This window comes from Strigops habroptila, chromosome 5 (genome assembly GCF_004027225.2).
Source record: "Strigops habroptila isolate Jane chromosome 5, bStrHab1.2.pri, whole genome shotgun sequence".
Classification (NCBI taxonomy): domain Eukaryota; kingdom Metazoa; phylum Chordata; class Aves; order Psittaciformes; family Psittacidae; genus Strigops; species Strigops habroptila.
The window spans coordinates 64719085-64733998 of record NC_044281.2 but is presented as its reverse complement, the minus strand read 5'-3'; the positions used below and the strand labels follow the sequence as shown (position 1 = coordinate 64733998).

The following is a 14914-nucleotide window of genomic DNA, read 5'->3' as shown; positions in this document are numbered from 1 at the left end:
AAAGCTGTCTGATCAGGCAGCTATTTATGTAGCAGTGAAGTGATCCTAGCAAAAACGAGGAATAAGAGTTTGCTTTGCATAACCTTAAATGTACATGAATACACATTTTAAAACTAGGTTTTCATTATATTTTATGTAACTAAACTTAGCATGCCTGTATCTCACTACATTTCCTGACATAGCAACCAAATGCTTGAAAATGTAGCCCAAATAAAAGCTCTGTGAAACAGATCTTCAATTTTTATCAAATTCTTTTGCAGAAAAAGAAATGCAGAAACGTAAAAGTGAGAAGAAAATTAAGATTGATTCAATCATTGAAATATTTGATTACTTCATTCACAGTGGTGTATGAACTTATTAAACAAGAGATAATAATTTGGCTAGTGATACCTAAAAGGCAGCATGCTCTATAGCTAGCTCAACTTGGATTCTACTGATTCATCAGTCTTAAGCCTGTACACTTTGCATTTTTGTCATAACAGAAAGGTTAAAAATGACGTAACGGTCTCAAGTTAGAAATTCTTCATAGCTAAAAGAGTAATACTGTTGTTTTTCTCAATTTTAAACAAATTCTGTTTATTCTGAACAAATGAAAAATGAACCTACCCTTTATCCTTAGCATGTACGTCAGCCCCATGTTGCAGTAAGAGCTGTACTATTTTTACACGGTTATACCCAGCTGCTAAATGTAAAGGAGTAGACTGAAATGACAGAATGTAGAATTAATCAGTAACACAAAATCAAGGGTTGATTTTATATTCATTTTTTTCAAAACTTAATAGTACTAATTACTGAAATTCTTAAAATAATTGCAACATTAAAAAAAACCCAGAGTGTTTGAATCAGACATTTGATAACTATGTTCATTGTTTACTGACCACTCTCACAGTCATCAGAAACACAAATCCTGAATTGACTCCATCACTAATACATTCTGGCAAGGAAGACCTTCTTAAAGGATTTTTGAGTCCTGCGGTCTGTTTTTGTCTTTTAGCCTACACACTTTGCTGGGCCCTTCTGAAAGGGGAAATAAGATGGCCATTAGAAATGATAACTGCTAAATTATTAACAAGTCTCCCTGCCAATCAACAGATGAAGTTTAAAAATTATCAAGATTGTTATCCACATCTGTGCAGTAACTTAATCTTCTCTTGAAAATTCTCACCCTCCACACAGCAGTTAGGTAACCGCTCTAAGATCTTTTGTAGCAAACCCACTCAAGCATTCCCATCAGCAGCACCACAGGCAGAGCTACAAATTAGTGAAGAGAAATCTCATGCTCTTCCTTTACAAACCCATTAACTGAACCGGGTTTGTATGGTTCCTAGAGGATGAGTCTCATAAGTAGAAGATGAGAAAATAGAGATGTGTAGGTGTTCTGGAGATCCCAAAATCTTACCACAAAGTCTTAAACAGGGAAACTAATTAAAACAAAACTTAAGTGAATGAGTACACATACTTAATGAGAACAATGAGGATGCCAAAAATTGATATTCAATAATCTAAACTTTCAGTAGGCCAGGGGCTGAACCCAGGGGACTATCAGGATTTTTTAGAATGCAGATTTTGAACATTTTTCATGTAGTTCTTTACCAATACTTGTAGCAATGAATAGCTTGTTCCTGAAACAGCAGCAATAACCTGCCTAGGCTGTATGGCAAAATAAGCGACCTGTGTGTATCTCTCTGTGCTAGTGATAAGAATATATGAGAAGGCCTCCCTTCTTTATCACTGCAGATACTAATGTCAAGCAGAAGTTCCAATTGAAAAGGTGTTTGTTTATTGCTCCCAGATGGAAATACCTACATAGTCCTTTTAAGGTTAAAAAACAAACAAACAAAAAAATCAGCTACACTGCTAGAGAGGAACAATCTTATTTTCCCACATATATCAAAGGAAATAGATAGACTCTATGTTTACCATTCTTAAAGTCTGGTCAAATAATAACTGTGAAACATATAAGAGTGAACTGATTTTAAATCAGGTTTTGAACAAAAATACCTTTCTGCCATCACTTGCATGACAGTTAACATTTAATGGTGTAAGAAGAGACATCATCTTTTCTTCATTTCCACTCCTGAAAAACAAGATATGAAATGGGCAGAAATATTTGTACTTCAGTTTTTCACAGCTTCTAATATTTTATATTTTTCCTTGCTATGTTTGGCAGATCTATTTTGAACCAATACATTCACTGATGTGTTGTCGGCATTAAAATGAAACAATAAATGCATTTATGTAACTACTTTTGTAGCTTTATTCACAGATAACAGCCAAATGTTAGCATCTAGATGGAATGCCAGCTCAAAAGCCAACATATATAGTCATTACATGCAATTCTAAAAGTATAACTAAATTACAGTTATATTCCAAACGTGCATACCTGGCACTTTCTAAGAGTTCATCTTTCTTGTATTCACCTGGAAGACAAAAGGGAGTTTCTTTAGTTGTTAAATACCTATCTATGTGAAGTTCACTACTTATCCTCCTCTTCCAAAACTTTAGAGAACATGAGTGCTAGAAATCTGGCAGTCCATTACTGAATTAGCACAATAAACTATTTATTCAGAACACATCCCATGACTGACACAATGAAGGCCATATGGGAATTTCTATTTAGAATTATAAAACAGAGAGAAGTTAAAGTAATATCAGAAAAACAAAACCCAAATACTGTATTATATTCATTTGACTGCTATTAGTCATAATGTTATCTAAAGATTATCCCTTACCAGTCAGCACTGCTTTTGCAGACGGGTCTGCTAAGTCCAAAGCTGTTCTTCCATCTGTGTTCCGGATGGTTGGTTCAGCACCATGCTGCAGCAGTACTACAAAATGCCAAAGTTTTCCATAAGAAAACAATTCTACAAGACAAAGCCTATGAGATGTTATCATTACTCTAAGCCACAAGCAACAAAAGAAAACATCCAGTTACTGATCCTAATTTCCCCTCACTAATTTTTAGCATCAGAAATCCTTAATGTCACCTGTGAACAGTTTAATTAGTGAAAAATGCCTAGACACATTTTATGAGAAAAAAGCAAAGCAGAAATGGAACAATCACAGACTGGCAGGAAGCAATCTCAGCTGACTGTGACTGACAGACCCAAAAAAAGAGCAGCTACTTCACATCAGCTTCAACTTGTTTCTTACAAAATTGGCATCTGAATTTAAGTTTATGAAAGATTTTTAGTTTTAATCCTTATACCAGCCATGGCTTCATAGAATAAAAATGGTCTTTAAAAGGTTCTTGACTTTTCACAGTGAAAAGAAATGACCCAGTCACAGCAAGTGTGGGAGAAAATTACCAATGCAGACATCTGTCTTGCCCTTAATGGCAGCTTCATGAAGGGGAGTGTAATTCCAATTATCCCGAGCATTAGGATCTGCACCATGCCGCAAGAGAAGATTGACAACTTCAGCATGACCAAAAGAGCAAGCATTGTGAAGAGGAATAAGGCCTCCATCATCTCGCGCGTGGACGTTGGCACCACTTTGAAGTAAATATTCAACTACATCCTTCCGACCAAAACCTGGAATAGATAAAAGGAGGAAATGTGTCACGTGTAAGAGAATTCCCTGTCTTACATACGCAGATTAAAACAACAAACTTAAATAACAGTAACCATTCCAAATAACAATCACAACTGGCATTCTTTATTGAAAGTGCATGTATACACTAAAGATGTTTGAAGCCATCCAAAATTAGACTAAAATAAATAGAAAAATGATATTCAAGATTACTGGAACAATAAATATCTTGATAGGGCTCCAATGAATCAACAGCTTCTTGAAAACATAACAAAAAGAACAAAACACTGACAACAAAACCTCTTTCAGTTATTTTATATTGCCATTAAACCAAACAATATTTTAAATCATGCTCTGCCAACCCACAGCCAGTTTGTGGATGGACCAATAGATGAGCCCTGGGAGCAGTAAGGATAAGACTGGCTACAAGCCAAGCATGACCAATTCATATTCTAAGCTTTTAAAAAAAGACCCCAAAACATGCAAAGTGTTTTAGAGAAACACATTGATTATATTTTCAAAAAAGCAAGTAAGCAGCACTGCTGTCAGGTTCAAACTAGAAGCATGGCTATTTGCTTTCTGAGGAATAATTAACATAATGCACACATCACTTCCATCTTAGAAATGACCACTTAAGCAAACCCTTAGGGATAATAGAAAGTTTATCTGAAACCATGCTCTATTCAAGATATTTATTATGAGAGTATGCACAACTGTAATTTAAAGATATTTATAATGCCTATTTTCAGTGATGCCTAAAATGATTATAAATATTTGATCATGACTGAAGCACAAAAGTGCTGTTATACACTGAGGCATTTTTTTTTTTATAAACTCGTCATTCAAGTTAATGGACAGCAAAAAAATACACCTGCTTGTACACTTGGAGCTAGAAACATATCACAAATAAGGTAGCTGCTCTTATAAAACAACTCTACAACTACAAATGTTTAATTTCAGCTGTATCTTGTGCATTTATGTAACTGCAGATAAATCAGGACATCAAACTGTATCTACATTTTCTCTAGTATCTTCACAAGAGGCCAGAATGACCTAGGACTTCTGCTTGCAACCATTAGGTCCATCTGGTTACATTCCAAAGGCCACTGCCTACAGAAATCCCTCAGAGGTTTCAAGAAGGTCTCTTTGGGTCTTGGGGATTATTAGGGCACATTAGAGCCGTATTTGGGTATGTATCAACTTGTGCCAAGTGCCTCCTGGGAAATAACCCGTGCGTGCAGGACCTGGCTGGTGTTCCTTGCTTTAAATACCTGCGTTGCAAACCTGAAGAACTGGGTGAAAATTAAGCCTTGAGCTCTTTCCTCAGAGGGAATCATCACACTGTTGTCAAAAACAGTGATGCTCAGAATGCAGCAAATTTAAACTTTGTTACAAATCATCCATGGAAGGTCGGTAGGTATAGATGCCTGCAACCACAAGTTAGAAGTAGTGTTTATTCCAGTAACTACACAGTATTTCAGTGAGAAAGTCACAGAAGCATGAGAGAAGTGCCAGGATTTTGGTTACAACTAAAGTTTTCAATTTTAGTTAAGTTGCAATTGAACGTTTTCATAGCACGTTCTTCACTAAACCCAGCTATTTCCAAACTGACAGCAACTGAAATCCTGGAGTAAGAAGCACTTTCACCTTCACTATTCAAACTGCAAAAACCAAACATTGCCATTATTAGGCTATTTCTGGATCCTACCTTCTGAGAGATCTTGTATGGAAGCTGTATATGCCACAGGTAAAGAGGCCAGGAAAGGTATTCAGAAAAGCCTTTTTAAAATTCTGTATTTCCTTCTTTTCTCTCAAAAGCCTGGCAAAGGAACCACATTCCCCATAGACTTCTGATTATTATAAAAATAATTTCATATGAAAATTTTTAATCCCAGAATTAACTCCACGGTATTTTCAAGTAACAGTCACAAGACTATACTGGTGACATGCTTCGATTTTTCAAAGTACATTACCAACAATACAAATCTTAGCTTGCTAGTACCTTGACTACAATAGAACCCCATAGTTTATAGCAAATTCCCTTCTGAGTCTCAAGATTGCAGTTACCCATCTTTTAAGAAACAGAAGGCACCTTGCCTATCCTGACAGAGAACAGGAGCTCAGCACAACTGGGATGAAAGTTGGATCAGATGTACGGTCTGTGCAGAAACAATTTATCTGTCCAGGCATAGCAAGCCATATTCACTGCACATGCATACATATTTCTGCTGCCAAAAAACCACAATAAGTGCCTATACAACATATACCCATGCAGCCACATTGTCTATACAGTAAATTATATGCAGCATATTTCTCATTCTTAAATTTAGCTTTCATAACTAAGACATATAAGGTTATTTTTCATAAATGTGTCCAGATTTTTTTCTTATGTCTTCAAAATTTCAAGAAATTCTGTTTCTAGTTTGCATGCATACTCAAAATTTGCTACATTATTTAAGGATCTACTTAGATGTGACTTTTCACAAGTGCCAGAGCCCTGCAAACACATCACCAAAGCTGTTATTTGATGACAGACTGCTTGGTATCTTCTTTCAGTATCAAAAAATATTTTCCAGAACTACTTTAGTCATACTAGAAAAGCCTCTGGTCAAATTCTCTGTCCAGATCTCTGCTAGACAAACCACTCATTCTTGTACAGAAGGCATTCCTGTCCCTCAAAGCTTTGCTGTATAGCCATGTTTTTGAATGTAAAATGCCCACCTTAGCGGGAACTGATACCATAACCGAAAATCAGCTGTAGTAAACCTCATTATGGGTGGAGAGAATTCACCTCAGTGCCCTCTATTTTGTACATAGGTTCAAACAGGCACAGTTCATGAGCAACACATACCTTCTCTCTGCTCAAAGCCTGCATCCACTTGGAAAATACCCTAAGTATAGCAACATCCCTAAACTACCTGTAGTTACTTTAATGTAGAGACAGGATCATTTGCATCACACTAACCTTTGTAACTTCGTTTCAGCACTGAGTACACAGCTGGGATTCCTTACTTCCTTGTGGAAGCATCTGCATAATAGGGCACCATATATGGGAAGAGAAGCATTTCCTCATTATTTTCTAAAGGGTGTATGTGTACAGAGGAGGTGGCCAAACTCCAAATGATGGTCTCCCTCTCCTCTCATTTTCACTGAGAGTGGAAAGAGGGGACAGCCTTTCACACAGGAAAGGGAGCCACTGTCTACTGTAACAATTCCTCTTTGCCATTAGTCCACTGAGGCAAAAGTTATTTTAACACTTTTCTTAAAACAAAACAAAAAAACAAAACCAAAACCAAACACTGTCAGTTTTAAGGGGTGGGGGTTTTGTGGGATTGTTTTTGGCTTTTGAGCTTTTATCAACTAAATAGTATCACAGCTTGCAAATGTCCAGGAAAACTGTCTGAACATCATGAACACTTTATTTCTTGCTTCAAAGCAGAAAAGCTACTCAGGTCCTCCAGCCAACATTCTTCTACCACCTATGACAGCTGAGTAGCTCACTGCACTTGTCAGCTAAAAGTTTGTAACTTTTTGGGGAACAAATCCCGAATATTAATCACAGTAGCAACTCGTAGCAGCATATGAATTAAAAAAAAAAAAAATATAGTCACTGTTGTGTCATAATTGACATTCACTTAATTGTGATGGGTTGAAAACCTAGCAGAAACAGCTGAACTCCAATTCTTCTCTCCTGCCCCCAGGCATTCATATTTTCAATGAATTTTAGTTTGCAGAAGGAGCATTTTGGTTCCTGCCAAGTCCCTAAACCGTTGTGATACTTTCCAGTTTAACATACAATGTGGTGAAAAGGATTGACTTGAAGTATATGCAGCTTATGGTGAGAGAGGACTGAGCCTACGATGTTGTGAAGGGTGGTGGGCTCTTGACTGAAGCTTCAGTACAACCTATCTACCACACACACAATTGTGTACTGCAAAATCCAAAGGGCAACCTTCACCAAGATGCCAGTATGTATTACTTCTAATAATGACACACACCCAGGGAGAGCTTGCGGTATTTTCTTATACATACTTTTAACATATTTTAAAATCCATCTTTCCAAAATGACGCATGGAAAAAGAGGAATTTGTTTTATTTCTTTAAATTGCTAGGTAAGATCTGGGAAAAGACTTAAAAACTGGAACCCAAGTTCAAACCCCAGAATGCCACTAAAAAAAGACAAAAAGGCCAATAGAAAAGCCTATCTGCATACTTCAGCTCCGCCTCTTCCACAAAACAAGTCTTGAAGCTGAATGAAACTAGTCAGAGAAGTTTTGTAATGCATCATCTGAGAACACCTAGCCACCTAGGCTAAACAAAGCAAGAATACAACACACTTTTGCTTTTACTTCCTGGAAGGTAATTCCTTTAGAGACAGAAAACAAAAGAAGCTACTATTATTCCAACTATGAATAATGGGGTAAAAGCAAAACAAAGCAAAAACAATAAGCCCAAAATCCAAGAGTTACTTATGTCCATCTTTCACATTGAGCCTATCACAGGTAGGCTGACAACAGCAGAGTTTTACGTGAAGCAGGGGAGCAGTGTTAAATTGAGAAATTACACAAGTATTTTATGTCACATGTTAACCAGGAACTTTTGGCATCTCCTACAGTCTTGTGAGAAGAGCTGTATTTATATAATTTCTCTGTATTAAGCCTGAAGCAGACACAAGCATGGCAACTGCCTCTTATTTACACACCAACCTGTTTAACACTGGAGGTTTAAAAACTACATGAACTTACTGCTATGCCCTTTTTAAAAAAAGGGCTCTCTATAGACCAGGACTTCTTTAAAGTCAAGACAGATTATTCCTGTCCAGAGAGAGAAACTAGATCACTATATTGCATGAGGAACTCCTTATACACCCAACCCACCACCCGCACTCCCAAAAAACCCCCTCACTTCTCCAGAATGCTGTAAAATGTACCCATTTGTCTAGAAGTTCAGCGTTTACAAGTGAATAGGCAAGATTGCTGTATATAAAAAGATAGCTGCAGAACTGTTTTCCTATGACAGGATATTTTGTCTCCTGGGCCCTCTTGTTGACCAAGTTTCTTAGATCTGTGAAATGCAGCTGTCCTGAAGAGACCTTCAAGAACTTAGACGTGTTACACTTATTGGAAAGGACACCTAAAGTAGAAACCTTTTCTAAAACAACTGAGTAAAGAAACAAAGTTCTTTATTACTATCCATACTGTTTAGCTGAAAAGAAGCTGTCGTCTTCTGTGGCCTGCCAGCCTTGGGGTTCTACATCCAATGCTGTAATCAAATCAAAACAAACATGAAAACAACAGTCACAGTCAGGTCTTTGTCTGAAAAGGTGGGATACAATCCTCTGGCCTGTTGCCAGCAAAAGCAGTTGTTCTGTGATGTCAGTTGTTTGCGCATTTAAGGCCCGAATTAACAAAGTCTATTTGTTAACGATAAGAATGCAAGCACCCTTCATGGGTGAAATTCTAAAGATGAGCAGGCCTGCTAAAATCAACGGAAACAGCACCTGGGGCATATGTTACCTGTCAGAGCTCACATGCCACAACACGAACAGTCTAAACCCCAGTCCAGATGTCCTCAACACCAGCTGAGGTTCATTTAAATAAACAAATAACGAAAAGCAGAGCAGAAGCAAGACGCCACCCGCACCCCTCTGCAAAACCACCACCGCGCGGGTCACATCAAACCAGCCACGCGAGAGCGGGCGTCGCACCTACAGACGCCCACAGGCCGCACACGGCGGCCGGCGAAGGGCCCAGACCCCCTCCCCACGGAGGGGCCCGCGGGGAACAGCGCAACGCAGGGCCCCTCCGCGGGCCGGGCCGGCAATGCCCACGCCCCACGCCGACAGCGAGGCGGAGGTGCGCGGCCCGGCAGCGGGCCTGGCCCCGGCGGGGTTCTCCCCCGGGCTCCCCCTTTCCCCCACAGAAGCGGTAACGGCGGCCTCGGGCCGGTACCTGCGGCGAAGTGCAGCGGGCTGGACTTCCTGCCCGCCGTGTCCCGGCTGTTCACGTTCTCGGGCCGCACCAGCCGCTTGACCCGCTCCACGTCCCCGTTCCTGCAGGCCTCAAAGAGCTCCCGCGCCGGCTCCGCCGCCGCGCCGCAGCCCGGCGCCTCAGCCAAGGCGGCCACCCCGCCCGCGCACCGCCGCCCCGCCATGCCGGGCCCCCCGGAGGCGGCCGAGCAGTCCCCGCCGCCCCGCTCCCAGGCCGCGGCTCTGCGCGGCGGCAGGCCTGCACACGCTCTGCTGGGCGGGGCGCTAGGGCCGGCGCACCGCGGCGGAGGGATCCGGGCGGAGCTGTCGCGGCACCACTGCCGGCCTCGCTGCGCAGGCGCCCCGGGTGGCCGGGCACGCGCGGGAGGTCGCAGCGAGCATGCGCAGCGCCGCCTGCAGGCGGCTCCGAGCGGTGCGTGGGGCCGCAGAGTCCTTACCTCGGGTTCCGGCGCCCCCGTTGCGCTCTGGGGGGTGCTGCCGGGGCCGGACTGCGGGAGGTGTGCTTGAGGCGGGGGGCTCCCGCTCTGGTGGCCGTTTGCACTTCACGGAACTCCTCGTGTCTCAAAGTGTTGTCCCCGTCTGCTCCTCGGTCCCCCGCTTAGTGCTGCGGGAACAATCTGAAACTGGATTCCTGTTAATGTAAGACAGTCTTGCAGTACACTTTTTAAAGGACGGGGAGGAAGCAAGATAAAAGACACTACTTATCACACGGTCTGTCTTTAACCTGCTGCCCGCTCCATTTTAAGGGAAGAACTGTGGCACAGAAACACAGCACTAGCAGTTTGTCCCAGAAGAACAGAAATGTTCCTTTGCTGCTTATAGCAATTAAATGTAATTAGGAATTGATAACTATTGAGGGATTTCTTTTTTTTTTTTTTTTTCCCTGTGAAATGTGTAAGACCATTTTGGTGCTAATAACTTCATATGTTGCTCAAAAGGAAGTTAAGTGCTTGCATAGTTTCTATGAAATAATATACAATATAAATTACATAGTTTACTTAGTTATACTGTTTGTTAGTTGACTTTGCCAGTTCAAGGTTTTGGAAGACAACAGCATCTCTTTCCCTCTTGTAAGCCATACAACCGTGATAGGGAAGCTTGAGCCTAGATGGGACTAACTAGAAGAGGATTCATTCGGTAATTTTGAAACGTATTTTTCCATTCATGTCATAATAAAACACACTGGAAAAGGTAGTTGAATAGGGTCAGTAGCTTCCTGTTCCAAAGGCAGGAAAGGTAAGTGCCTCCAAACTCAATTGAACTTGCAGAAAATTGTTATACTAGCAAATTAAATGTGGCTTAAGAACCAGGAAACAGATCTAGCTACTAATTTGTACCGTTTAGTCACTTCCATTCTGTTAAACATCCTTGTCTCTGAAACAGGGCAGTTACATCTAAGTTGACTGTCCCTGGTCCATGCTAATGCCTAAACTGTGCCCAGGAATTTTTTGGGGGAGACTACTAGCTGTACCAGGCCGAACCCGCGCTACAGGAACAGGTCAAGGTCCAATGCCTGTATCAATGGCCTGACATTGTTCAGTTTGCTAATTTACACATAGCCACAGCTGAAGTGTGACAGAAGAATGCAGCCAGCACAGGGACAAAACGTGTGTGCTTTGACAAACACATGCTGCCTTGGTTATGTATTTTCTGTAATCCCACTGGCTTTTCTCTCAATCACCTCTAAAATGACAAGCTGTGCTTGGCAGGCAGGGAAGAGTCAGGCTATGACCAGAGTCTCTTCCAGCTTTGTCACACATACATAATTCATCTGCTGCTTTGCATGTGGCCATAATGTTCCAGCATAAACTGTCATCAAATGTGGCTCACAGGCCTGCAGCCATCTCAGACTTTCCCAACTTTTCCAAAGTATGCATGTTGAAAACTGCTCTTTCTACATACAGGCTCCACAGACTGAAAACAAGACCTGGGTTTGTATCTTTTATTAGCCCCATTAGCATAGCTGGAAAATATATACAAGCTTTTGAGTTCATAAACCCTTCTTCAGGCCTTCAGCAGAAGTAGCAAATGCATTAAGTTGGCTGCTTCCATTTCAAGACTGAAGAAGGGACCGTGTATCTGAAAGTTTGTGGAAGTGTAAATACAAACACATACTGCTCTCCAGGTTTTCTAAAGAAGTTTAGAGCAATATTTCACTAGTTCAGTATAAAAATCTTTTTTTCTTTTCTTGGCAAAAGCATATATCAAATGCTAATGGAAAAAATTATCTGAGTTAGAAAAAGGGCAGGATTATAAAGAACATGATCTAAAAGAAACAAACTACCAATTCTTTCCACATCATTATACCAAAAAGATACTATTGTTCTAAATTACCTATTGCCTGACTTCCTTTTCTAGTATGGCTTCCTGATAGCTTGAGTGTAAAACTTTGGCAGGCGTCTGTGAATGGAAAACAGTTTAAAAAATATTATACTATAGGAGCAGGATTCGATTAGCCTTCAGTTCAGTGAATCAAAGACTCTTGGCATATTTTAGGATTGGTGTATTAATAGGCTTCACACTAACTTTTGAGATTCACGTAACAATTTTTTTTTTTTTTTTTTTTTGGGGGGGGGGAAATACCCTGTAAAATCCAGTGCTTTCCTTCAGCCTTCTGTTCAACAGTATGGTTAGAAAACCACAGCTGAAATACAATGCCAAATCCCATCCAATATATGTGGTAGGGATTTTTCTAGAGGAAGCAGGGGTGTCTTAACCCACTTGTTGTTACCACCACCAGAGGCGCTCAGCCATTACCTCTGCCTTTGCAGTTCATCTATGTTAGTGGCATAACCTGGCCTAATAGATACCTGAAAGTGTTTTTGAAGTGTGCTTTACTAGTTTAGTTAGAAACACGTTTGGTTGGTCGCTAGAGGGCAGAAAAGGAGGAGGAGGAAAAGAGGGACTGTTTTAGGTATGCAAAGACTAAGTTAGCCTTAAAAATAAACCCTTTTTCTTTCTGCTTAGGAGATTAAAGTTTGCTTATAGGCAGAGACATTGGCCATGCCACTCTGCAAGACAGTACATCGGATTTAGGATTTTTAGCTGTCAGCCCTTCATTTTATGAGCATTTCTCAGCTCTAATTGGCTCCTGCAATGGTTTGCCTTGCTCTTGGAAGCAATGTGAAATGCTAGAATTAATATGACATTTCAAGTGTTCAGAAATTTAGCTTATTCCGAAAGAAGAATGATTTAAAATTTATTCAATTTGAAGCATTTTCAGATAAGACTTGGGAAAAAAACCCCAACCGATAATAATTAATGCTGTACATACATGCCTATAAAGAAAAGAGCTAATTGTGGAGAGAAGCAGAAATGGTCTATTGTTTAGTTACTAAATTTTTAAAATGATAAATAGAAACTTCCTCAGTGCAAGCTACTTTTTCTAAATGAAAAGACAGGCTGATCAATTTAAGAAAGAGCTCGCTGCAAAATCAAAGCAGTACAGGCTGTACAATTAGATTTATAAAGGAACTTGCTTTCTCCCTTTCCCATTCCTTTCCCTTTCCCATCCCATCTATCAAGGACATTGGTGACTCATCTTAAACAAGCAGGAGCCAATTCCTTTTCTCTGCCAGTCACTCATCTGTAGTCAATGGCATATTACATGTGCCAGCTTTGTTTTACCAGCAGATGGGGGTAAAGTGGAATAAATATAAAATGTTTTGGAATTATAAGGGATTAAAAAAAAAAAGTAAATGAAAGGAGACTTTGAGAGAGTGAAACACTGAGAGACTGACCATTGCAGAGAAGAGCAAATACAGGGCCAAGTGGTCCCTCTAGGAGATGGGGATACACTGCGGGTTGTTGACAAGCTGTAACGATAGGTAACTTAGTTATCAAAATTCTGTATCCTTGTATGCAGCAACCAAGATAGCTGTTCAGCAGCTTGGTGACCAGCTGTGGAGACAGCAGTTCACATGATGCATTAGAGAAGGTTCTTCTCAGTGGTGGTAGAAGCTTCTGATCTTGACACCAGGATCACAGATAAGTGTCTGAGGTTACACAGGAAAAAAAGCCTCTAAAAGGCCTTTAGTCTAGGACCCTTGTGATTTCTTTAAAATTATTCCAGTTTTGCTGTCAACGACTGATAGACAGAAACATGTCTAGAGGGCTTAAAGAGAGCTTTTTGTTTTTCTGTAGTGCCTGGAACACGTCAGAGGACAGAGAGCTGTTTTAAAAGCATAGACTCCACATATGCAAAATGGAATTATGTGGGCTGCCAGCATGGGAACATGGCAGAGACCTGAGAAATTGTTATTTGTTATTAAGAAGAAAGCCACAAGCAGCAGAGGCACAGGAGGGCCAAAGACTAGGCCATTGACTAGGGATGCAAGCAAAACAGGTTAATTTGCGTCTCAAATAAGTACAATAATATGAAAAGCTAAAAGCAAATAAAGGTAAACTAGAATGTCTGTCCAACCATGACATATTCAGCTTTTCTGAAGCTGATCAAAAGAAAAAAATAGTGGGCTATTTAGGTTATAATCTATCTATAACTGAGATGGGAAATGGTAATTTTCTTGGAAAAATCATCTTAGAGGGAGAAAATTTCAGGGGAACAAGAAATAGTGAGAGATTCTCCACGCATTTAAATTGCAGTTCCAGTGACATTATTTGAACAAATTTCAGTATTAGTTTCCTATCCCAATTGGAAAAAAAAAACAACCCCAGACTTTGGGGAGGGTTCAGGCATCTTCACCATCTGTCCTGTGCATTTATCAGAAGCATCCTGATCCTCCAAGTAATTAACAAAGCGGGCAGGTTTCTCACTGATGTACTCTTAATTGCCCTTTGAAGCACTTTATCTCTCCATTGGTGGTATAAGAAGCCTATGCTTTTAATCTGGATACCTAAACTGCTGCCAATAGTACGTAATGTAAATACCATACAGAGTATGCAGTGTGAAAGAAATCAAAGAAGTGAGTAAATGTAATGATTTTTTTTTTTTTTTTAAGTGGTAGTGTACTACTCCAACTACTTGCACATTGATTGGCAAGATGTTTTTGAGAGGCAATTTCTCAACAATTCAAATGATGGCTTCGTGGAACAGCTAGTTTCACAGTCTGGGAAAAAAAATAAGAGGCTGAACTTGACTTAAGTCTGAGCAATGCAGTTACTTGGTTCAAGCAGTAATTATAGTTTCACCATGAAGTAATAATGATCAAATACAGTGAATTTCAGTATTTCTAATGGAAGGCTCCTACTGAAAAGCAATCCATGGCACTGATTCAGAAGAGGAATTGTGATGAAAAGAAGGAATGTCATTACAGCAGTATTAAAATCAGATATGAAAACATTAAAATCTTACCATGAATATTTATGTAGATTTTTAACTGAGTGACAGAAGTAGGAAACGGGTTCAAAAGGTTATTGGAATCATACTCTAATGGT

General features: G+C 40.1%; 1 protein-coding gene across 5 annotated transcripts in view; it reads right to left on the bottom strand.

Annotated features, from left to right (window-relative positions):
• The window catches only part of TNKS2 (tankyrase 2), a 31236-nt gene extending 21389 nt beyond the window's left edge, over window positions 1–9847 (bottom strand). For 3 of the 5 annotated variants that reach the window (XR_003991477.1, XM_030486567.1, XM_030486568.1), the window contains exons 1-6: window positions 9483–9847; window positions 3309–3533; window positions 2733–2828; window positions 2384–2420; window positions 2002–2077; window positions 607–701 (exon numbers count right to left, since the gene is read on the bottom strand). Coding sequence is in view for 4 of the 5 variants with exons in the window: in XM_030486567.1 (XP_030342427.1) it covers window positions 607–701; window positions 2002–2077; window positions 2384–2420; window positions 2733–2828; window positions 3309–3533; window positions 9483–9684 (731 nt within the window). In the remaining variant the exon portion in view is untranslated. Of the gene's footprint in view, window positions 1–606; window positions 702–2001; window positions 2078–2383; window positions 2421–2732; window positions 2829–3308; window positions 3534–9482 lie in introns of those variants that run through there. The other 2 variants (XM_030486569.1, XM_030486570.1) reach the window with 2 other exon arrangements.
• Between the last annotated feature and the right edge of the window lie 5067 nt (window positions 9848–14914).